This window comes from Musca vetustissima, unplaced genomic scaffold, assembly GCF_032173495.1.
Source record: "Musca vetustissima isolate MV318-11 ecotype Yass unplaced genomic scaffold, APGP_CSIRO_Mvet_v1 utg20574, whole genome shotgun sequence".
Lineage (NCBI taxonomy): Eukaryota > Metazoa > Arthropoda > Insecta > Diptera > Muscidae > Musca > Musca vetustissima.
This window is the reverse complement of record NW_026884091.1, coordinates 86,089-112,878: the sequence shown is the minus strand read 5'-3', so window position 1 is coordinate 112,878 and position 26,790 is coordinate 86,089. Positions and strand designations below refer to the sequence as shown.

Here is a 26,790-nt window from a genome sequence, read left to right as displayed (position 1 = left end):
ATTTTTGCGATCTATCCCATTTCGTTTAGAGGCTAGAGAGATTACAACAGGCCGACGGACATGATCACACTTTATAGGGTCGGAAATGATTATTTCGATAAGTTACAAACGGAAAACAAAATTAATATACCCTCCATACTATGGTGGAGGGTATAAAAACATATCTGAAATACACACAATAACGAAACATAGGCCGTGCTATCATCTGGAGTCTATAGATGATCATGGACCGATATAGGTAATTTTTACGCTGAAAATTTTTGCCACACAATGTATTCCGAAAATATGTTTAGTTACAGACAATTCGTTTGAAAAATGTTTCTGAAATCCATAAAATACCAAAATTTGCGGGTACTCAAAACATGGGCGTAAAAGTACGATTTATAAAAAAATCCATAATTTTTATCTACGCAAAGTTTGTTTTGTTGAAAATTTAAATTTTTCCGATACCGTTGAACACACTTTTTATACTGAATTTTTATTTATTGATACTCTTTTTGTGTGTATTTCTTTTTTTTCAGAGAATATCCCTGTGATCATTATACATCCGTTATAACCGTCACATTACTCATGACAGGATGTCCTCGCGTTGAAGTCCATTCTACGGCATTGTTGCTACTACAAATTCTCGATAAACGTTTCTTTGGCAGTGTTGGACCACTGCATGCGGACAATGAAAAAGGTATGTTTCATCCATACTAATCAGCAATTAGCTGGAATAAAAACAATCCGAATAAAAAATAAAAATAAACTGCATATTGTTCATTTATATAAAAACTAGCAAAGTACCCGCTACTTCGTATGCGGAAAGGGAATAAAAAAATATTTCATATGGAAATGGTTAATACCGTATAATTAGTTGTACTATAGTTCTGAATTCCACCTCTATTCCTACATTTAATATCAAGTTTATTACCATTAATTACTCTTCATACACATAAGCACTATTTTCCGAAATCCACACTTTAGCAAAAACGTACAGGTTCCACATGTAATTCCATTTAGAACTTTTCGAACACCGTCACCTCCACTAAATTTAGTACCAAAAACCCTTTGGTCCTTCTTTCTAACTCTCTGTCAATGACCAACATTCTAAATTTTAGGTTTCCAGCTCTCTCCGTTATCCAAGTTTAGTGAATTTTCTATTCTATACTATTGGTACACATAAATTCGAGTTTCCAAAGTTGTCTCCATAGCTCAATACTACACTTCAACAGTAATCTAAGTTCCAAATCTCAAGATTCAACCAAATCCAAATTGTTTCAAATTTAGTACCATTTAGTAATTCTCATACTCATAGGTAAGAATTTCTAAAACTACATCAATCCATCAATCCTAACCTTACTTCCACCAAAGTCCAAATTGTTCCAAATTATTTTTAAGTCCAAATATTAGGATTCCCGCTCACACAAAACGAATTGTACCATATTTAGTACCAATTAGGTCTTCTCGTATCCATAAGTACGAAATTCCAATACTTCCTTAATCTTGCAATTTTAATTACAAATTTACGTTTACTATCTCTATCCGTTAACTCGAATCAAAATTGTACCTATTTTTTTACCATTTAGTACACATAATGACGAATTTTAAAAAATTACCGACATATCTCAATTCTGCACTCAAACTGTAATATTAATTAAAAATTTTAGAATACAGCCCTATCCGTTTACAAATTTGTAAGATTTCCGGACCCATTTAGTACTTTTTGTTTCTATAATTAACAATTTCCTAAACTATGTCAATCTTACACTCCAACAGTAATTTTAATTAAAAAATTCGGGAGTCCAGCTCTATCCGTTCACACATAATCAAGTTGTACGAAATATAGTACTATTTAGTACACATAGGTACTATGCTTCCATATCTCAATTCTATATTTAAACATCAACCATTAGTCCAAATTATGGGTTTCCAGCTCTCTCCGTTCACCCAAATCCATCTAGTGCAGTTTAGTACTTTTCGTACACATAAATACGAGTTTCCAAAGAAGTCTCTATAGCTCAATCTTCAACAGAAATCTTAATTCCAAATTTCAGGTTTTCAGTTCTATCCTTTCAAGCAAAATCCAATTTGTACTAAATTTAGTACCATATAGTACCTTTCGTACCAATAAGTACGAATTTCATAATCTACCTCAGTCCTACATTCCAACAGTCATATTAATTCCCAATTTGAAGACTTCAGCTCTGTCTGTTCACCTAAATCCAACTTCCACCAAATTTAGTACCATTTAGTACTTTTCGTACAAATAAGTACGATTTTTTAAAGCTATTTCCGATTATCAAGATTCCATCTCTACACACTCAACTGAATGTAAATAGTACGAAATTTAGTACCATTTTACACTTTTTATACACATAAGTACGAATGTACTTATTTCCGTACATCAACACTACTTCCCAACCAGTATTCCATTTCATATGTCAAGATTCATGCTATATATGTTCAATATATATACAACAGGAAGTAAATTCAGTAAAGTTTAGTACCTTTAGTACACTTATAGGTCGAATTTCCAAAAACCCTTTGCACATCATTCTAACTTTCCATCAGTGACCAACATTCCAAATTTCAGAATTCTAGCTCTTCAGTTCGCTAATAAAAAGGGTACCATATTTGGTACATTTTAGTACTTTTCGTACCCTTCTACTTCCAACAAAACTTCCTGCATACCCCGATCCTACACCCCCATAATGACTGTACACTGTAGTATGAATTTCCAAAACTTCCTACTTAACCCAAACCTACACTACACAGAGATCCTAATTCCAAGTTTCAGAATTCCAACGCTATCGGTTCACTCACAATCCAAATTGTACCAAATTTAGCACACAGTAGTATGTATTTCCAAAACCTCCAACATACCCTAACCCTACAAACCCACAGTGACCCTAAATCCAAGTTTCAGGATTACAACTCTATCGGTTGACTCACAATTCAAATTGTACCAAATTTTGTACACAGTAGTACGAATTTCCAAAACCTCCTACTTACCCCAATCCTACACCACCACAGTGATCCTTACACCAAGTTTCAGGATTCCAACTCTATCTGTTCGCCCACAATTAAAATTGTACCACATTTAGTACACAGTAGTACCAATTTCCAAAACATCCTACATACCCCAATCCTACACCCCCACAATGATCCTAAATCCAAGTTTTAGGATTCCAACTCTATCGGTTCACCCTCAATTCAAATTGTACCAAATTAAGTACATAGTAGTACCAATTTCCAAAACTTCCTACATACCCCAATCCTACACCCCCCAGTGATCCTAAATCCAAGTTTCAGGATTCCAAATCCATCGGTTTATCCCCAATTCAATTTGTACCAAATTTAGTACACTGTAGTACGAATTTCCAATACTTCCTACAGACCCCAATCCTACACCCTCACAGTGATCCTAAATCCAAGTTTCAGGATTCCAACTCTATCGGTTCACCCTCAATTCAAATTGTACCAAATTTAGTACATTGTAGTACCAATTTCCAAAACTTCCTACATACCCCAATTCTTCACCCCCACAGTGATCCTAAATCCAAGTTTCAGGATTCCAACTCTATCGGTTCATCCACAATTCAATTTGTACCAAATTTAGTACACTGTAGTACGAATTTCCAAAACTTCCTACATACCCCAATTCTACACCCCCACAGTGATCCTAAATCAAAGTTTCAAGATTCCAACTCTATCGATTCATCCACAATTCAATTTGTACCAAATTTAGTACACTGTAGTACGAATTTCCAAAACTTCCTACACACCCCAATCCTACACCCTCACAGTGATCCTAAATCCAAGTTTCTGGATTCCAACTCTATCGGTTCACCTACAGTTCAAATTGTACGATATTTGGTACACAGTAGTACGAATTTCGAAAACTTCTTACTTACCCTAAACAGAGATGCTAAATTCAAGTTTCAGGATTACAACTCTTTCGGTTCACTCACAATTCAAATTGTACCAAATTTAGTACACAGTAGTACGAATTTCCAAAACGTCCCACTTAACCCAAACTTTCACCCCCAGACTGATCCTAAATCCAAGATTTATGATTCCAACTCTATCGGTTCACCCACAATTCAAATTGTACCAAATTTAGTACACATTAGTAAAATTTTTTAAAACTTCCTACATATCTCGATCTTACACCCCAACAGTTATCCTGACTCCAAATTTCATGATTCTAGCTCTATTGGTTCGCATAAAATTCAAATTGTACCAAATTTAGTACCATTTAGTACCCATGAATATAAATTACTGAAACTGTGTAAAAAAATTCCAAAACTACGTACATTCCCAATCCTACACTCAGATGTCCAACTCCTAATGTTAATTTCAAATTTCAGGATTCCAGCTCGATTTGTATCTCCAAATTAAATTTGTACCAAATATAGTATCATATAGTACTTTTCGTACACATGAGTACACGATTTCAAAACCATATCCTTAAATAGACTCTACATCTCATCCCTAAGTCGCATTCCAAATTTCAAGTTTTTAGCTCTATCAATTCACATGCTACGAAATTGTACAAAATTAAGTACATTTTAGTACTTTTCGTACCCTTCTATTTCGAATTTCCAACAACCCGTTGGTACATCTATCCTACACTCAGCGACCACCAATCCAAATTTCAGAGTTCTAGCTCTACCGGTTCGCCAAATACAAATGGTATCACATTTAGTACTTTTCGTACCGTTCTAGTACGAATTTCCAAAAACGCTTTTGTACATCTTCCTAACTTTACATCAGTGACCCACATTCCAAATTTCAGAATTCTAGCTCTTCCCGTTCGCCTAATACAAAGGGTACCATATTTGGTACATTTTAGTACTTTTCGTACCCTTCTAGTTCGAATTTCCAAAAACCCAGCCTTATCTCAAACGTCAAATTTTTTTTTAAGTCAAACGCCATAATTTTTACATTTTTTTTAACTTTATTGAATGAAAGCAAAAAATGTCGGAAATAGCATCAAATTTTAGAACAAGTTTAGATTTGTTCGAATTGGTCACCTTTGGCACAAATTATGGCCTTCAAACGGCTAATGAAATCGTCACACGCTGCCCGAATGTTGCTCTGCGGTATTTTGGCCCATTCCCGGCGAAGAGCTTGATCGACACTTTGGTATTTTTTTATTGCCAACCTTGCTTTCCAAAGTACTCCAGACACAATAGTCCAACGGATTGGTATCCGGAAATTTTGGTGGCCATTGGCGCGTGCTGAGAGCGATGGTGCTGAGTCCTGTTGGAATGTCCAAGGTCTGTGGCCAAAATGTTTGCGTGCCCAAGGCTTTAATATACCCTCCAGAATATTTTCGCGATAATATTCGGCATTTATTTTGATGCCACGGGCGATTTATACGAGCGGCGGCCCACACCATCACCATGACAGGCGCTTGAGTTCTGGTGGCCAACAGAAGTTGCACATTTTCCGCTGACCTCTTTGTCAAGTAAACACGATCATTTTGTTTGTTTACAAACTGCTGGACAACGAATGTTTTCTCATCGGAGAAAAGACAATTCGACAGTTCACCACATTGTGCAGCCCCAAAAGTTTGTAACACCGCGAAATATAAGTCCTAGAACCACTCTTAAGTATACCGATCGCCATATCCGACTAGCTGAGTCGATCTAGACATGTGCGTCCGTCCGTCTGTCCATTATAATTTGTAAACACGATACAGGCCACAGTTATGGGCCAATCTTCACGAAAATTTGCATGTAGGAAGGGTTCGGCCCAATGAAGACCCCTATTGTTTTTGGTAAAGATCGGTTAATATTTAGGGGATGAAATGGACCAAATGCTTAATTTTTATCGGTTTTTTCTGGTCGCTCCAGAGGCCGCAATTATGGCCCAAATATCTCCAATTTTTACATGGAGAAGGGGATTGGGCCAAAAAATAAGCATACCTGTTTTGATAAAGATTGGTCAATATTTAGCGGGTCAAATGGACCCTGACTTTTGTGTGAAAAATTAGAAAATTTGTTTTTTTAGAGCGTACATATTTACTCCTGAAGGACATAGAGTCGAGAAGTTGATAGTATAGCTAAGAGGAGTGGTTAGCCCTTAAATTGATACCAATTACATGTGGGAATTACACGTACATTTTCACAGGTGCTTACGTATAAATATATTATTTAGTAACCCATTACCACACTAGAGGGCGGAAATATAGCGCTGATCGCTTTGAAATGTTTCATGAGGTTCCAGTTATGGTCAAGTACAGCGCCTATAATTTTCGGCGATGATCAGATAATAATTTTGGGTTGAAGTGACCGAAAACTTATTTTTTGTGTTTTTTTTTCTTGTCGATCTTTAGGCCACATTGAAATCCGAACACCACAACACAACCCACGCTCAAAGGAATCTGGACAAGTAATTAGACTAGTCGGTCAAGAGGGTAAAAATATCGCGAAATATTGCCCAAGTTCAGAATGTATGACCACAGAAAGTTAGATTTTCGAGGAAGTTGTGTAGGGTATCATATGGTCGGCCCCGTCGTATTGAATAATGTGTGGTGTAATGTTTCAATTTAGTTGGTTCGTCCGACTTGGCTTCCTTTCATATTGATTTTGCGTCCAGTTGTGTATAAATGCTTAGATAATGCCTTTCAAATTAATAACCAATTAACTAAATTGAGAGCTCTTTGAGACTTTTGAGAAAAAACGACAACAACAACATATTCTATCCTAAATCCTAAATAAGCTCAGGAAGGTTTTTGTTTGCTTGTTGGATTTTCACAAATGGACTAATTGTATAGGCTATGCATCTCTTGCAACAACATTTTCTGTACCTACCCATTGGCGAATTATGATTTTCGTTTTTTTTATAATGGACAATTTCAATCTCATAGAGTAGATACATATTTTACTAGCAAAAATTTGTAATGTTTATGTTGGTATGTAAAATGGAAAAAAAATTGCAAGTTCGAATTTAGGATGCAAAGGTTAGGTTGTTTTAAAGTTCGATGCCGAACAATTTTAATTAATGTCAGACCACTGGAAACTTGCACTTTTTGTTTGCACTGAAAACTCACAATATAAGGCAAATTAATTGAATTAATTTTCGTTGTGTATCTTTATACCCTTCACCACACTGTGGTACAGGGTATTACGACTTTGTGAATATGTTTGTAACAGGCAAAAGGAAACGAGATATACACATGGTTCCTTTTGAGAATATGCATAGAATCACTTTTTTTTAAATATATTATTCTTTATTTATTTCTTTATACAGAGAGTCTGCAGATGTTAAATTGTACACAAAGTACAAGTCGCATTTATGATCCGATTTGGATGAAATTTGGCACAAGTCACTTATTTGGCCCAAGGACAAACCCTATTGAAAAATCAGTTCAGATTTCGATATAGCTCCCATATATATATTTTCGTCCGATTTAAGGTAAATAGGGCACCAAAGTTCCTCTATATCTTTCGATTTGCACGAAATTTAGCACAGAGTACTGAATTAAGTTCAGAGTGATGTGTGCCAAGTTTCGAGAAAATCGGTGCAGATTTAGATATAGCTCCCATGTATAGGTTAGTCCGATTTAAGGTAAATGTTGCACACAAAGTCCCACATATCATTCGATTTGCACGAAATTTGGCATAGAGTACTGAATTAGGTGCAGAATGATGTGTGCCAAGTTTCGAGAAAATCGGTTCAGATTTAGATATAGCTCCCATATGTATATTTTCGTCCGATTTGAGGTAAATGGGTCTCCAAAGTCTCTCTATATCTTTTGATTTGCACGAAATTTGTCATAGCGTACTGAATTAAGGCTAGAATGACGTGTGCTAAATTTCGTGAAAATGGGTTTAGATTTAGATATATACACCAAAGTCCCTATATATCTTTCGATTTGCACGAATTTTAGAATAGGGTGTAATATAAATTTGTCTCTGGCAAGTTTCCCCGAAATCGGTCGTCTGTTAGGATACATATGTAGAATATACCCAAAGTGGTGAAGGGTCGGCCCATTCCGACTTTATTACTTTCCTTACTGGTTTTTGATTTATGACTGAACACGATTTATATGTTTTTACAAGTATTTGTTTTTTGGGGACTCGTTTTTCAAGCGAGTCGATTGTAATTTGAGTTCCCATTGTGTAGGCAATGTTTCTACCAAAAATATGAAAATTGGTCCACATATTAATACCACCTATTAATTTGCAATTCCCAACAAATTTTTCGAACGAATTGTCTCCAATTTAATATTTTGCGTTCTCAATGGATCACACATTTTCCAAAAAAAAAATTATCATTATCAGTCTACATGGTCCACACATTGGTATAGTCAGTTCATGTTTTAGTTCACAATTTCAAACACATTTTTCAACCAAGTTTTGGCTCTAATTTTATATTTTGAATTTACATTCGGTGGAAATTCATCGTACCAAAAATAATGAATATAGCTTGATTTTGTTTTTGTCTATCCCCCATATTAATGGTTCCATGCCCGTTTTCGTGATCCATTGTTTTAAATTTGTTATAGCCAACAGCACTTGTTTCGATTCTTCTTTTATCTCCTTAATCGTAGCAAAACGCTTCCCTTTCATTGATGTCTTTAATTTTGGCACGAGGAAAAATTCAATGGTGGCCAAGTCCGATGAATACGGTCCGTGGTTAACGGGTTTGTTTTTATCCAAGAAATCACGCATAATTGTTTGGCAAATGACATATCCTCTATATAAATGCTCCGATCGTTTTTATGCATTTTGAATGCCCACCTCATTGTGGAGGATATACAGGGTGAGGTGAAAAAACTGCAACCAACCGACAGCTATTAAAATTATTCCCGTGGCAGCTTATTATATTGTATACAAGCGTACAAAATCATTTTGGTGAGAAATTTCCAGAAAAAAGTTATTTGTGATGGAATTCAAGCGTGATAGTGTGATTTCTTTATATTTGACTGGAAAACCACAAGTGGCTATAGTTAGAGCACCCCAGCATTTAAATGTGAATAAATCTTTTGTGTCCCGTACCATGACTCGTTACCGTGATACTGGTAGCGTAGCCCGACGTCAAGGAAGTGGACGGAAGAAAACAGCAACATTAGCAGAAATGGTTCGAAAAGTAAAGAAGCGACTTGGTCGAAATCCGCGTCGCAATTGCCGAAAAATGGTTCGCGAGCTGAACATATCGCAATATTCCATTCGAAAAATATTGAAAAATGAGCTTGAGGTAAAGCCATCGAAATTCCAAAAAGTGCAAGAACTTACACCGCAACGTAAGGAAAAAAGACTCAAAAGAGCTAAAGAGTTGCTTAGCTTGGCCGAAAGTGGTGAACTGCCGAATTTTGTTTTCTACGATGAAAAATCATTCGTTGTCCAGAAGTTTGTAAACAAACAAAATGATCGTGTTTACTTGAGGTCAGCTGAAAATGTGCACCTTCAGTTGGCCACCAGAACTCAAGCGTCGGCTATGGTGATGGTGTGGGCCGCCATAGCAGCCGATGATCGCTCACCGCTCTTATTAATCCACCGTGGTATCAGAATAAATGCCGAGTATTATCGCGAAAATATTCTGGAGGGCGTATTGAAGCCTTGCGCAAGCAAACATTTTGGCCGCAGACCTTGGACATTCCAACAGAACTCAGCACCATTGCACTCAGCACGCGCCAACCAAGAATGGTTACAAAATTAGGTTCCTCGCCTCATTTCCAGCGCACAATGGTCACTAAAATCTCTGGATACCAATCCCTTGGACTATTGTGTCTGGAGTATTTTGGAAAGCAAGGTTGGTACTAAAAACCAAAGTGTCGATCACTTCAAGCAAGTGCCAAAATACCGCAGAGCAACATTCGGGCAGCGTGTGACGATTGGCCGTTTGAAGGCCATAATTCGTGCCAAAGGTGACCAATTCAAACAAATCTAAACTTATTCTAAAATTTTATGCTATTTCCCACATTTTAAAATTATGGCGTTTAATTTTTTTGCTGCTTTTTTGTCTCATCGTGTAAAATTGGCTTGCCGAACTTGACGAATTGAATTTATCATCTAGACTCGATGCAGAATTACTTGTACATATATAAAAGTGCCGATCGATTTTAGGTATTTTGGATGTTCACCCCAATGCTGGAGGACATTAAAATTTTGTCTAGACTGAAATTAACGACATTTGTACTTGTTTTTATTTTTTCCTCGGCTTAGATGAACATTTTGAGTTATGTCCAGATAATTTTGTTTTGCTGGTAACACAGAAGCTTTACATCTTTTTTGGGCCAATTGCGGGTTGTTTTTCAGATGACATACTTACGTTGAAATCGAATGAGGAATATTTTTGTAGGAAGATAGCCTTCTTCCTTCTTGAGATTTTACTTAGGGTTCTGAAAGGGTGTAAGGGTCCTGAGATGAATTTGATATAATTTATTTAGGTAGAGTATTTCATATACAGGGTTTTCCAATAAGAAGAGGTGTTAGTTTTGTATGAGGAATAACACTCTGGTAAAAAAAATCATCTATTTTCAATACACCCTCGAAATCTGAAGTTATGGCCAAAAAACCGTTTTTTGTGTTTTTCTAAACAATCTGGCGTCCTTGGTCCTATTGTCATCGTAATCCCGAATTCTAAATACAACCGCTTCAATTGGAAAACTCTGCTCAAAAATATGGAATATGGGCTGATATCGTTATATGGGTTCAGTTCAGTCTATATGCCATCCTAGGAGTTGTAGACATCGTAATAGTGCGATCATGAATGTGTTTTCAAAAGACAGATGGACTTAGGACTATAATTTTATTTAGATCAAGAATACATCTAATACTGTTTTATAGGGAATGCGAGGAATTAAAAAAAAATCACACACACATTTCGAGTAAGAAAGAGTCGGGTTGCTAAATAGTTTATGATAATTAAACCGATAATAGTACGGTTCAATAAATTTTGCACGTTGGTTCTCGGTTTTCTCTTCTTCGTGTTATATGTTTTATACCCTGAAGGCACTTGATATGGAAAAAATTTGCCTCAAAGAAATATGGGTTTTAGAACCCATGTTTCTTTGGACAAAATCCGTTTCCGAAAATTTGTTGTCTATTTTCAAATGTCCGTACTTCTATCTGGCTGGTGCGCACGATAATTCTCGAAGGGAGTAACCGATTACTTTCAAACTTTGGTCATTATAATATTTCTTCCAACTTAAGTTCGAAGATGGGAATTATCAGTCTACTCCTTCTGGTATCTCCCATACAAAATGGTGAAAAATGATTTTTTAGTATTATGCGAACGGACTATCCGATTTAAATAAATTCCAAAGATGGGACCCATTGGTCCACTTCTTCGGGTACCTCCCCACAAATGGTCAATATGTTCAATATTTATAAATCCAATATTAGACGATTGGAATGGTCAAAATTTTCAATATTTATAAATCCAATATTAGACGATTGGAATTTCCAATTTGAACCAAACTTTGCACGACCTATTATTTTTCCCCAGCCTATTTCAAGTCCAAATATGGGACCCAGTGGTCCATTTCTTCTGGTACCTCCCTCACAATGTCGTCAATATTTTATAAACTTGTAAATTCATAACCTAACTGATCGACATTAAATCTGAAAAATCACATCTTGTGGTAATTGGAGTCCAGTTCAATAAATTAAGCAATCTAATTAGAAGGACAAAATAAAAACATCACTCGATTTTACACGCATATGTTATGTAAAATGTAATCTCAAATGTAAATACAAAAGCTACAAATTTAGATATGAAGATATCTCTTCAATTATAATAGGGTCGCCAGAAAAAAAAAATGATCCCGACATATCTCCGAATTTTGACTTATGGGGAAATTTTCCTTGTGGATGCCATATCCTTAATTTCGCAATTATTACATCCTCTTATTTATTGAAAAATACGGTATGCCAAGGTCCGAAAACAAAATTGTAACTCTTATTTCATGTTGTGTATATCCACCCTTTTCGCCGGTCATTCATAGTCCTTATAAGGGGTTACAAATCGAAAAATTCGATTACACGAAAATATATTTTATGCCAAACAACAACAACAACAGAAACCCCTCCCGATCCTGCTGCAGGCCCAATATATATTTTAATCCAATTTAAACATCAATTACGACCTTTATAGAAAAACAATTTTTATGGTGTTTTGTTTTCATAAATCCTTTAAATACAGCCATCTATATTTATTATATATATACACAAAAAAATAAACATATTAATAAAATAAGCCAAATAAGCTCTTTTTAACAACCTATCAATAATTACAATAAACTATTATCTTTTCTAAATAAAATTCATTCATTTTTTTGACTAGTAATATGATTAAATTCTTTTGTTTTGAGTGTGTGTAAATTTGATGTGAGTGTGTGTGTGTGTTGGACATCATTATATTTATATTACAAAGAGAGGAGACAATTAAAAAAAAACAGGTGCAAATTATTTATCTGCTAGTTGTAATTGTTGAAGTTCGTGGACTTCATTGAATCGACTTCGATGATGAGTCATCATACGGCGTCGGGTTGAAGCATTGTTGCCAGCAATCATGCAACTACCGCTCCTTGATATAGCAGCTCCAGCACCTCCTCCACCACCAGCACCACCACTGTTGCGATAATATTCCGAAACTGTAATGAAAATAAGAGAAGAGTTACCGAATAATCTCAATACATTCAAGGTATTTAGAACAAATTGCTAAAGATTTATTTGAATTGAAAATTCTTTAGACATTTAAAAAAAAATCTTTAAGTTATATCCAATTTTTACATGGTGTATACATCAGTCGTCGGCAAGAGTTGTGAACATTCAAACTGTACCAAATTTAGTACAGTTTAGTACTTTTCCTGTACATGTGTACACTCTTTCAAAACTTCATCCTTATACAGATTCTCAATTTCAATCTTGATTCGCATTCCAAATTTTAAGTTTTTACCTCTATCCATTCACATGCTACGAAATGGTAACGCATTTAGTACATGTTAGTACTTTTCGTATACTTATAGTTCAAATGCCCCAAAAACCCTTTGGTACATCTATCCTACATTTCATCCATAAACCTTAATCCAAATTTCAGAGTAGCATTTCTATTTGACGAACCGGCTTGTATATCGCCGGTTACATTTCTAAAAATCCAGCCATGTCTGACCTTTTTGAACCAAGAGCGACTCTTACCCCAAATTTCAAGATTCTACCTGCAGCCGTTTCGTCTGGGCGTTGATGAATCGTAAAGTCAGTCAGTCAGTGAATATATACGAAATTATATATGGGAGGTATATCTAAATCTGGACCGATTTTCAAGAAACTTAACACACATCATTCTAGACCTAATTCATTACGATATGCCAAATTTCTTGCAAATAGAAAGATATATAGGGACTTTGGTACACCATTTACATTAAATCGGCCTAAAATATATATGGGAGCCATATCTAAATCTGGAACGATTTTCAGGAAACTTAACACACATCTTTCTAGACCTAATTCAGTACGCTATGCCAAATTTCTTGCAAATAGAATGATATATAGGGACTTTTGTACACCATTTACATAAAATCGGACTAAAATATATATGAGAGCTATATCTAAATCTGAACCGATTTTCAGGAAACTTAACACACATCATTCTAGACCAAATTCATTATGCTGTGCCAAATTTCGTGCAAATCGAAAGATATGTGGGGACTTTGGTACACCATTTACATTAAATCGGACGAAAATATATATGAGAGCTATATTTAAATCTGAACCGATTTTCTCAAAAATTTTTACACATTATTCTGGAACTAATTCAGTACGCTATGCCAAAGTTCGTGCAAATCGAAACATATATAGGGACTTTGGTGCCCCATTTACCTTAAATCGGACGAAAATATATATGGGAGCTATATCTAAATCTGAACCGATTTTCGTCCTTGGGCCAAATAAGTGAGCTGTGCAAAATTTCATCCAAATCGGATAATAAATGCGACCTGTACTTTGTTTACAATTTAACATGGACAGACAGACGGACGGACATGCATAAATCGACTTAAAAAGTGATTCTATGCATATTCTCTAAAGGAACCATATGTCTATCTCGTTTCCTTTTGCCTGTTACACACATATGCACAAAGACAATACCCTGTACCACAGTGTGGTGAAGGGTATAAATACTAATACCCGGAATGCTAAATGTAAGCTTCAGATAAAAGTGTCAACTTACAAAAAATGAGGCGGAACCTTTATACAATAGGTCGCATTTATAATCCGAATTGGATGAAATTTGGCATAGGTCGCTTATTCGGCCCAAGGACGAACCCTATTGAAATTGGGAAAAATCGGTTCAGATTTAGATATAGCTCCCATATATATATTTAACCGATTTAATGTAAACGTAATTTGGTACAGCCTAATCATTTATATGGTCTATATTTAAATCTGAACCGATTTTCTGAAAATTGTAATTCAGTACGCTATGCCAAATTTCGTGCAAATCGAAACATATGTAGGGACTTTGGTGCCCCCGGCAAGTTTTGAGAAAATCGGTTCAGATTTTCGTCCGATTTCATGTTAATGATGCCCCCAAAGTCCCTATATATTTATCTATTTGCACGAAATTTGGTATAACGTACTGAATTAAGCCTAGAGTGATGTTTGCCAAGTTTCGAGAAAATCGGTCCAGATTTAGATATAGCTCCCATATATAGTTTCGTCCGATTTCATGTAAATGGTGCCCCAAAGTAACAATATATCTTTCGATTTGCACGAAATTTGGCATAACGTACTGAATTGAGCCTAGAATGATGTCTGCCAAGTTTTGAGAAAATCGGTCCAGATTTAGATATAGCTCCCATATATAGTGTCGTCCGATTTCATGTAAATGGTGCACCAAAGTCCACATATATCTTGCGATTTGCACGAAATTTGACACAACGTACTGAATTAAGTCTAGAATGATGTCTGCCAAGTTTCGTGAAAATCGGTCAAGATTTAGATATAGCTCCTGTATATAGTTTCGTCCGATTTCATGTAAATGGTGCACCAACGTCCCTATATATCCTTCGATTTGCACGAAATTTTTCATAACGTACTGAATTGAGCCTAGCCACATACTAAAGGGCAAAATCGTTTTTAGTTTAAGTTTTGTCCGACCGTAGTTAACGACGTTTTTATTGGTTGGCTTTTATTTAAATGTTACTCCATTAGATGTAGTAATAAATAGAGATTACTTAAAACAAATAAACCAATATTGTTGCATTTTTGTGTGTGTAGTTTTTCAACTGAATTCACTCTACTTTGTAACGCCACTTTAACTTGTTGAAATTTAACTTGAAAAAATAAAAAAAAATTGTGTCAAAAATATTTCCTTTTTCACATCACACACACACAAGGAATTCTTGAAATCACTTGCGATGTAATAGTGGACAACCCACAGGAAGGAAAATTCTGACAAACACACATCATGCTACAGAACTTCCCCGAATATTTAAAACAGCATAATTCATTTATTAATCATTTATGTTACTTTTTCATAACTACCATGCCTTTTTTCGTATTCCCAAAATAAAAATAATAAATCTCTTTAAAAAATTTTTCCGCTTGATGGATTACTGATTGATTGTGATGGCTTTGATTACATATGTATGTATTTCGTCACATGGCAATTATTTTAAACTTTGTAGTATCTAAATATACATATGCTGTACAACAGTACATACTTCATTCATCAATCATGAGAATTTAAATGATGTTTGTGTGTGGTGGTTTTCCCCATTTTTTGTTTTGTTTCTCATTTTTTTGTTTTGAAGCACACGGACGCGGTTAATAACGTCATGGGACTTCGTTAGATTGGCACATGGTTGTTATACTAAAAATCTAATTTATTTTATTCGTTGTTTACTGCTATTTGCACAAACACAATTTTAAATTATTTTCAATTGGTGTGTGTGCGTGGGTACACATGAGTGAAATACCAGCAATAACAAGTAAAAACGTTGTTATATTCGACCCGATCGAACTTTTTTCATACACTTCGGCACCCAAAATAAAATCGCTATGGAGGATATCGGTTCACGTTTTTAAATATTCATTTAATAATGACCCTTTTTGGTGAATTAAGGATATTCGGTCTTAAACTAAATTTGGAAGAAATATTATGATCTGTAAGGTTTGAATGAAATCGGTTACTCCCTTTCGAAAGTTACCGAGCGCACTCGCCGGACCAAATTGTCTGAAACGGGATTTAAAACCAACATATCGATGAGGCACATTTTTGTCGTATGGTATTTTTATTAAACCAAGTAAAAAGTCCCAGTCGGTGTAGCCGACAGATCATTACCCTCAGTCTCTGATTTGCAGAGGTCTTCGGAATTACACACAGGTTTTATTATACGCTTTATATAAGGTATATGTTTTTATCAAAGAGATTTCACATTTAACATTGATCAAATCGGTTATTCAATTCGCTTCAAATTAAATTTACAACTTACACCGAACATTTGTAGTTATTATTATATGAGGTGCTATGCCTAATTGAGGACTGACATAGCTCAATTTCGGAATCGGTAGGTATCATTTTATGGGGGCTTGGTCTAAATGCGGGCCGATATAGCTCATTCTCGATGGTCTTGATATCCTCCACAGGTAGAATATCTACAACACAGTCTTAGATCCAAACCCTAACCGTCGAACAAATCTGATAACTCAGAAATGGAGGCTACCCTAAACAATGGATCTATATTTATAATTTTTTATGAAAGATTTGCTATTCAATATGAACTCAGGGTACTTAATTACAGTCTATTCGGTCGAAAATGCGATCAAAACCCCCCAAAATACTGAAAATTTGGGGTACCTTTATATGCGGGCTACCTGCGAATTTGTGTGAAAAGTGCACTCAAGAACCCCAAAATACCGAAAACTGGGAAATACCTTTTTATGAGGGCTACCCGAAAAAATTTACTAACCATTAAGGAAAGTGGTAAAGTCGGACTGGGCCGACTATGTGATACCCTTCATCCGTACACATGTCATTCTGCAACCTATGCTAAATTTTGTAAATCAATTTAAAGCAAACCTGACAAACTTGATATCCTGCACGGCTTAAATTTTCATCTCAATCAATGCCAAAATTTTTGCAAATCGAACGATTTTTAGGAAATTTGGTGCACCATTTACCTAAAATCGGGCAAAGCTATATATGGGAACTAAATCTTAACCGATTTTCAGGAAACTTAAGTCACATCATTCTATACCTAATTCATTACGCTGTGCCAAATTTCATGCAAATCGAAATGTATATAGGTAAATGGAGCACCATTTACCTTAAATCGGTGTTGTGCTCTGTTTACCCTCTTGCTGTTGTTTGCATAAAAAATGTCATGGTCAGTTTTCTAAGAATTTATTTTTCTGGAGTCTCTTCTCTATATGCTATTTATTTTAGAATAATTTTTGTTGTTTGTATGCAAGTAAATAATAGATGCATATGTGTTATATGTAGGGGTGTGAGTGAGTGTGTGTGGTTGGGTGTGTATGAGTGCTATTGCTTGTCTATTGTTTGATTTTGTTGATATCAAATTAACAAAGGATAATCAAATACCAGAATGCAATTTGCTTTTCGTTTTGATTGACATTTCCGGGAAGCACTTTGAATGTTTACATTATGATACAAAAGAACATGGGTAGTGTTTTTATCTACCAAAAAAAATCGTTTGGAACCTCTATTAAATAGTTTACTATCAGGTAGATCCTTATGATAGTAAATTATTTAATATTTTTTTCTTTTTTTCTCGAGATTCTTTATGTTTCAAAAGAAAAAAAAAACTACATGAAAAAAGTGATTCATTTTTGTATATTGTTTCAAAGAAACTTCTATGTAAATTGCCACAAAATATTGGTAACTGTATATCTTCAGGCTAAATGAAGTTTATTCAGCAAGCTATTATTTTTCGAACACAAAACCATTATTGTTTTAAAGAAATTAATTTAAGGGGGAAATATTATGAAATGGGGAAAGCAGCTGGATGGCAGTGATGATGAAGCATTCGACAATGAGTATTTTACGAAACTTTCTAAAATCGATTATCACAGAGAATCCATCGATACCAAAGTAAAGGTAATTTGCTACAAAAAATTACTAAATCGGGACTATAGTCAAAATATTCGTTCAAAGAATATTAATAATAATTAAATAAATAATATTAAATAAAAAAAGTGATTAATAAACCAGTGAGCGAAGCAGTATAGTCGGACGGGGCCGACCATACAATACCCTACACAACTTCCATGAAAATCTAACTTTTTTGGTTCTATATTCTGAGATTGGGCAATATTTCGCGACCTTTGCACACTTTTGACTGGCTACAGGTCAGCAAATGTTACTAATAATCAGTACAGCCCCTCTAATTAATTGTCCAGATTCCCTTCGCCGCAGGTTTTGTTGTGGGTTGTGTTCTGATCTCGGGTCTATGTCCTTCAGGAGTAAATATATACGCCATAGAATACAAATTTTGTCATTTTTCACACAAATTCAGGGTCCATTTGACCCGCTAAATATTGACCGATCTTTATTAAAACAGATCCATTTTGATCCATTTCATCCCTTCAATATTAACCGATCTTTTACAAAAACAATAGGGGTCTTCATTGGCCAAAACCCATTCTACATGCAAAATTTCGTGAAGATTGGTTAATAACTGTGACCTGTATCGTGTTTACAAATTATAATGGACAGACGGACGGACACACATGTCTAGATCGACTCAGCTAGTCAAGATATGACAATCGGTATACTAAAAGGTGGGTCTAGGACCAATATTTCGCGGCGTTACAAACTTTTGGGGCTGCACAAAGCTATAATACCCTGACAACATAGTTGTGTAGGGTATAATTATCAATATTGTTTTATGTTTCAGTTCCGCCCTAATATAACGATACCCCTTTTTTTTGGTATTTTTCGGGGTTTTAATCGAATTGGCTATAATTTAGCATTTTGCATATTCATCGGATAGCTAATTTTCATCTGGTTTTCAGACATGTTCTTTACCTAAGTTGTCTCTAGTTTCATATTTTAAATTTTAAGGGAGTGTCTGGTTATTCAATTCGCTTCAAATTAAATTTGCATGTTTATAAAATATTCGCCCTTTGTGGGGGAGTTACCAGAAGGAGTGGACCGATGGGTTTTTTTTCGACTTGACCTAGGCTGGATAAAGATAATAGTTTGTGCAAAGTTTGATTCAAATCGGATAGTCCGTTCGCATTATATTATAAAATGTATTTTTTCAATTTTGTGGGGAGGTAACAGAAATAGTAGACCGATATTCGATCTTAAACTAAATTTGGAAGAAATATTATGATCTGTAAGGTTTGAATGAAATCGGTTACTCCATTTCGAGAGTTACCGAGCGCACTCGCCGGACCAAATTGTCTGAAACGGGATTTAAAACCAACATATCGATGAGGCACATTTTTGTCGTATGGTATTTTTATAAAACCGAGTAAAAAGTCTCAGTCGGTGTAGCCGACTGAGATAATTACCCTCAGTCTCTGATTTGCAGAGGTCTTCGGAATTACACACATATTTTATTATACGCTTAATATAATGTATAGTTTTTTATGAAAGAGATTTCACATTTAACATTGATCAAATCGGTTATTCAATTCGCTTCAAATTAGATTTACAACTTTATAAAATATTGACCCTTTGTGGGGGAGGTACCAGAAGGAGGGGACCGGCCGGGTCCCATCTTCCGACTTGTTCTAGGGTTTGGTAAAGATAATAGGTTGTGGAAAGTTTTCTTCAAATCAGACATTATTTTCTCCTAATTTTGAATTTCTAAATATTAAAAACTATGACCTCTTCCGTGGGAGGTACCAGAAGTAGTGGACCAATGGGTTCCATTTTCGAACTTGATTTAAGTTTGGTAATGATAATAGGCTGCACGACGTTTGGTTCAAATCGGTTAGTCCGTTTCGATTTTTCTTTTGATCATTTTGTGGAGGTGGTGCATTCTCCGCCAGTTGGGAGCGTTGTGGTGATAACCAACGTTTTTTCGGCTATAAACTTCATCCCGAACTTAACGACCTTTTTATTTTATTATTCTCTGAGAAATTTAAATATCAAATTACAAACTTAGGTTGTTAAATTCGGCGACGACCTTCGACATAACGAAAATGGGCGATACCTTCATATCTCGGGGATATTTCAAAACATGCGTTTATATATACAATTTCCGAGGAATAATTTAGGAATCACCGAACATTTGTAGTTATTATTATATGAGGTGCTATGCCTAATTGAGGACTAACATAGCTCATATAGGTATCATTATACTCAAACCTAACGTTCTTGTTTTTGATCTCGATATCCTCCACAGGTAGAATAATTACAACACAGTCTTAGATCCAAACCCTAACCGGGAACAAATCAGATAACTCAGAAACGGTGGCTACCCGAAACAATGGATTTATATTTATAATTTTTTAAGGAAGATTTGCTATTCAATATGAGCTCAAAGTACTTAATTACAGTATATTCGGTCGAAAATGCGATCAAAACCTCCCAAAATAATGAAAATTTGGGGTACCGTTATACGCGGCCTACCTGTGAATTTGTGTGAAAAATGCACTCAAGAACACCAAAATACCGAAAACTGGGAAGTACCCTTTTATGAGGGCTACCCGAAAAAATTTACTAACCATTAAGGAAAGTGGTAAAGTCGGACTGGGCCGACTATGTGATACCCTTCACCACTTTGGGTATATTCTACATATGTATCCTAACACACGTCACCTTTTTGAAGGAACATTGATATGAAATTGAACGAACTTAAATATGTGATCTTTATCTATATCTAAACCGACCAACATAAATCCCTACACATGTCATTCTGCAACCTATGATAAATTTTGTAAATCGATTTAAAGCAAACTTGACAAACTTGATATCTTGCACGGCTTAAAATTTCATCTCAATCAGAATGACTTCAGACTTTATTCAGTACGCTATGCCAAAATGTGTGCAAATCGAACGATTTTTAGGGACTTTGGTGCACCATTTACCTAAAATCGGGCAAAACTATATATGGGAACTAAATCTTAATCTGAACCGATTTTCAGGAAACTTAACAGACATCATTCTAAACCTAATTCATGATGCTGTGCCAAATTTCGTGCAAATCGAAATGTATATAGAGACTTTGGAGCACCATTTACCTTAAATCGGATGAAAATATATATGGGAGCTATATCTAAATCTGAACCGATTTTCAGGAAACTTAACACACATCATTCTATACCTAATTCATTACGATGTGCCAAATTTCGTGTAAATCGAGAGATATATAGGCGCTTTGGTGCACCATTTACCTAAAATCGGACGAAAATACATATGGTAGCTATATCTAAATCTGAACCGATTTTTCCCAATTTCAATAGGGTTCGTCCTTGGGCCAAATAAGTGACCTATGCTAAATTTCATCCAAATCGGATCATAAATTCGACCTGTACTTTGTTCACAAAAGTACATAGACGGACGGACATGCGTTAATCGACTCAGAAAGTGATTTCGGAATCGGAAATGCATATCGAAAATTCATATTCTCAAAAGGAACCATGTGCCTATCTCGTTTCCTTTTGCATGTTACAAACATATGCACAAAGACATAATACCCTGTACCACAGTGTGGTGAAGGGTATAAAAATTTATAATTTTTAGTGGAGTAATTTGAGAACCCCAAAATACCGAAAATTGGGGGACACAGTTATATTGGAGCTATACCTAAACGTGGGCCGATATAGCCCATCTTCGAACTTGACCTGTCTGCAGACGGAAATGATTATTTCAATGAGTTACAAATGGAAAAATCAAAATTAATATACCCTCCATACTATGGTGGAGGGTATAAAAACTACTACCACAAGCTGCCCTTAAAAACTTAACCTCTCCACAGGAGACAATTTTAAATTTTAATTGTCTCTTTTGTTGCTTTTGTTTGCATAAAAAATTTCATGGTCAGTTTTCTAAGAATTTATTTTTCTGGAGTCTCTATATTTTAGAATAATTTTTGTTGTTTGTATGGAAGTAAATAATAGATGCATATGTAGGGGTGTGAGTGAGTGTGTGTGGGTGTGTATGAGTGCTATTGCTTGTCTATTGTTTGATTTTGTTGATATAAAATTAACAAAGGATTATCAAATACCAGAATGCAATTTGCTTTTCGTTTTGATTGACATTTCCGGGAAGCACTTTGAATGTTTACATTATGTGGGTAGTGCTATTATGGGTAGTGCTTTTATCTTCCAAAAAAAAAAAAAAAAATTGTTTGGAACCTCTATTAAATAGTTTACTATCAGGTAGATCCTTATGATAGTAAATTATTTAATATTTTGTTTTCTTTTTTTCTCGAGAATCTTTATGTTTCAAAAGAAAAAAAACTACATGGAAAAAGTGATTAAATTTTGTATATTCTTACAAAGAAACTTCTATGTAATTTGCACGATTTGCAAATTTTATTCTTATTATTTTTCGAACATAAAACCATTATTGTTTTAATGAAATTAATTTAAGGGGAGAAATATTATGAAATGGGGAAAGCAGCTGGATGGTAGTGATGATGAAGCATTCGACAATGAGTATTTTACGAAACTTTCTATCAACTTCTCGGGTCTATGTCCTTCAGTGGTAAATATATCGGTATCGGTATACTTAAAGGTGGGACCAATATTTCGCGACGTTACAAACTTTTGGGGCTGCACAAAGCTATAATACCCTGACAACATAGTTGTGTAGGGTATAAAAATAATATATATATATGGGCAATATTGCCAATTTTTTAATATTCCATTTTCAAAAAATCAGGTTTTTTGTTTTTGTGGCACATCAATGATTTTTGGTACACATATAGAGAAAAATGTTCTGACTCCGAAACCGTTCGCGATCAACTTTTTGGTTGATGCGCGCAAAAGTTATCGAGGTTTTAATTTTGGGCATAAGAAAAAAATCTTAAAATTACGCCGTTTATTATATTGACCAAAAACGTTGATATATGTCTTCCTCCGTAAAGTAAGAATATGACTATATTATAATAATCGCGATAAAGTTGCACATTTTCGCGAAATATGAGAAAAATGATAAAAATATAGGATATTACGTCAATATTTTCATTATATTAATGACATACACACACCTAAAAATTTATATAAAAATATCTGCATAATCTAAACACCATGATGAATCAAATGATATCAAAATCAGACAAGTCCGTGTAGCGGTTTGTAAATCAGAGCTACAACAAATCAAGATATTGAGGAAAAATATTTGTTTTTGGTTCGAAAAAATAATGTCATCATATTTATTTTTTAATTTTATACAAGAAATTTCAGAAAAAAAATTTGGGGTTATTCTGCTATTTTACCCAAATTTCGCCGAAAAATTGACATATTTAAAAATAATCACTTTTGGTGTATAAGTATACACCTTGTGGATTGTAGCAAGACCCTTCCGATAAATCTTGGGGTTCTATAAATAGGAATAAATCTAAAAATAATATAATATTATGAAATATACATTTTAAATTGCGTCTAAATCGCGTAATTCTCAAAATCATTTGATGCGCATGCGGTTTTCAGGAAATACTGAAGTTTATCTTCCAATCCATATATATTTTGCGAAATTTCATTTGACGGCTAAGATGTGCCACACGTTGCATTGAAGTACCCAAAAAATCGTAAAACGCGAATAATTTCCGAAAACTCCATATGCCATTAACGCGCATCCGATTTTGGTGTGCACCCTAAAAAATACATCGATCTATACCGATTTCAATGTGGTCCATTAAGAACCATGTATGTGCCAGCTCACACTATTTTTGAGATAAATTGCGTCTAAATCGCGTAATTCTCAAAATCATTTGATGCGCATGCGGTTTCCAGGAAGTACTGAAGTTTATCTTCCAATCCATATATATTTTGCGAAATTTCATTTGACGGCTAAGATGTGCCGCACGTTACATTGAAGTACCCAAAAAATCGTAAAACGCGAATAATTTCCGAAAACTCCATATGCCATTAACGCGCATCCGATTTCGGTGTGCACCCTAAAAAAATACATCGATCTATACCATTTCAATGTGGTCTATTAAGAACCATGGATGTGCCAGCAAAATCTATTTTTGAGATAAATTGCGTACATCTCTCTTTCGGCTGAAGTTTTTAAAGTTGTCTTCTCGAAAAAGATCAAAATCCGTATGAGGTCATTTATTGAAGCGGAAATGATACACAGAAAACGCAAATAAATCCGCGATATTTTCAAAAACATTTTTTGCCAAATTTCGTGTTTTTGGAAGGCCAGTTCCCGCCGTTCTAGTAGATGGATTTTCACGAAGAAGATTTTATATCATCCGAAACGTAAAAAACCTTATTGATCGCGGGTACCCATATCATTCAGTTGACAGATCTAAAAATTTGGCCCGAAAAATAGGTTTTTAAGAAATTTGATCGCACAAAATTCGCACCTTCGGATGAGTATTACTCTGAAGCTGTGCATACTACATACACAAAATACATATCAAATTACGCAGATTCGCGACTACAATAATCTTATAATCGATTTTTAGAAATTCCTGTTTGCGTATTAAAGCTAGAAGTAAAATTAAAAAAACACTCAAAATCGAGCTTCAAAATGTCAGCATCATTTAAAGGTAGATGCAGTTAAAATTTTGAAAAATGAGACATAAGGGGCGTAGTCCCCATTTTGTTGGCTTTTAGTTTTATTTTGACACGAAGACCGTGCATTGAGTGGCTTAGTCACAAATCGATAGAGAACATAAAAAAACTGGTTCGCCTCAACTTGTTTTTACACATTTTTTTACATTAAAGTAGACACAGCTTCCACCAAAATAAAGTTTGGAGGTCAATATCATGAACAGTTTGCAACGACAGATCAACTTACCCAAAACTATTCACTTTTTTTCCTATACTTAAGTAATTCCCGAGTTATAAAGGGGTGAACCTCCGCTTCAGCTATGTTAAAAAATTGGTAATATTGCCCATATATAATTTATAATAAATAAAATAAGTTTAATTTACTTATTTTAAGTTCGGTCGGACTGAAGTCGGGCTGGGTCGACTATATGATACCCTTCACAAATTTGGGTAGATGCTACATACGCATCCAAAAAAATTAATGTCAATGTTCCTTCGAGGGGAATAAAACGAATTTAAATATATGACCTTCATCTATAAGTGAACCGAATAACATTAATCCATACACATGCCTTTCTTCAACCTATGCTAAATTTCACTTCATTCAGGTAGATTTTGGAGTCGTTTGCGTACAATGGCACAAATTTATGTAAATTGATTTATATCACACTCAAAATTTAATCTCAATCAGACACCCGTTCGAAATAAGCCTGCAACTGCAAAATTTTCAAAAAAAAAAAAAACCTTAACGCCATTTTAGTCTCAATTTGATTCCTTGTGCAAAATTTCATATCTATCGGACAAACATGAGGAGTTTGTTGTACCATTTATCTAAAATCGGACGAAACTATATATGTGGGAGCAATATCTAAATCTGAACCGATTTTCACGAAACTTAACGCACATCATTATTGACTTAATTCAGTATGCTATGCTAAATTCCGTGCAAATCAAAGGATATATAGGGACTTTGATGCCCTATTTACCATAAATCGGTCGAAAATATATATGGAAGCTATATCTAAATCTAACCAGATTTTCTCAAAACTCGACATACGTCATTCTAGACTCAATTCAGTACACTATGGAAAATTTCGTGCAAATCGAAAGATATATAGGGACTTTTGTGCACCATTTACATAAAATATATATGGGAGCTATAACTATATCTGAACCGATTTTCACGAAACTTAACACACATCATTCTAGGCATAATTCATTATGCCATGCCAAATTTCGTGTAAATCGAAAGAAATATAGGGACTTTGTTACACTATTTACAAAAAATTGGACGAAAATATATATGGGAACTATATCTAAATATGAACCGATTTTTCCCAATTTCAATAGGGTTTGTCCTTGGGTCAAATAGATGAGCTGTGCCAAATTTCATCCTATTCGGATGATAAATGCGACTTGTACTTTGTTTGCAATTTAACATCTACAGACGGACGGACATGCAAAATTCGTCTCAGAAAGTTATTCTATGCATATTCTCAAAAGGAACCACGTGTATATCTCGTTTTCATTTCAAAAATTTCCAAGATCTCCAAATATGACACACAATGAGAAAAATAACATCACAGTCAATTTGGACGAAAACCCTGACCAAAATATTGGGTGGTACCCCCTCCCTCATGGTACCCAGGGAGGGGGTACCACCTTAAAAACAGTTGACAAATAGTGACTTTTTTGTAGTCATATTTTGCTCCTTTAGAATCCAAATTTCAATAGAATCAAAATTAAAATTCAAAATTAAGACATTTCGGTTAAATAATTTCCAAAACCGCGTTTTTTGTGGTAGGCTAAGAACCTTCAATGTACTGATTATTGGCGGGTAACTTTTTTATCGAAGCTATATCAAAATGTGGGCCGATATATATCATTTGCAATACCAAAGATCCTGGGAGTACCAGAAATGGCTGTGCTTTATTATTACGTTCTCTGTCAAGATTTTAATAGGCCAAAAGACTTGGCGAAATCGTTATGCAATTTTATTCAGATTAAGATTATTTGAAATGACAAAATAAAAAAAAATATATATATATAAAAATATATTCACAAAATGTTACAAAAATCCGGCTGGTGCGCACGTTAATTCTCGAAATTAGTAATCGATTTCATCCAAATTTTACACATCGTA

At 34.8% G+C, this 26,790-nt stretch overlaps 1 protein-coding gene and 1 long non-coding RNA gene across 2 annotated transcripts in view; both read right to left on the bottom strand.

Annotated features, from left to right (window-relative positions):
• Positions 1-9,048: 9,048 nt before the first annotated feature.
• Positions 9,049-9,959, bottom strand: LOC133331105 (uncharacterized). Its single transcript, XR_009754366.1, has 2 exons — positions 9,708-9,959; positions 9,049-9,661 (listed from the first exon to the last, which is right to left on the bottom strand). It is a non-coding gene; the product is annotated as an uncharacterized LOC133331105 (long non-coding RNA).
• A 2,448-nt stretch (positions 9,960-12,407) lies between these two features.
• LOC133331103 (uncharacterized) overlaps positions 12,408-26,790 on the bottom strand; it is a 76,378-nt gene continuing 61,995 nt past the window's right edge. The window contains exon 8 of the mRNA XM_061539513.1: positions 12,408-12,595. Within this exon, the coding sequence (XP_061395497.1) occupies positions 12,408-12,595 (188 nt within the window). The remainder of the gene's footprint in view (positions 12,596-26,790) is intronic.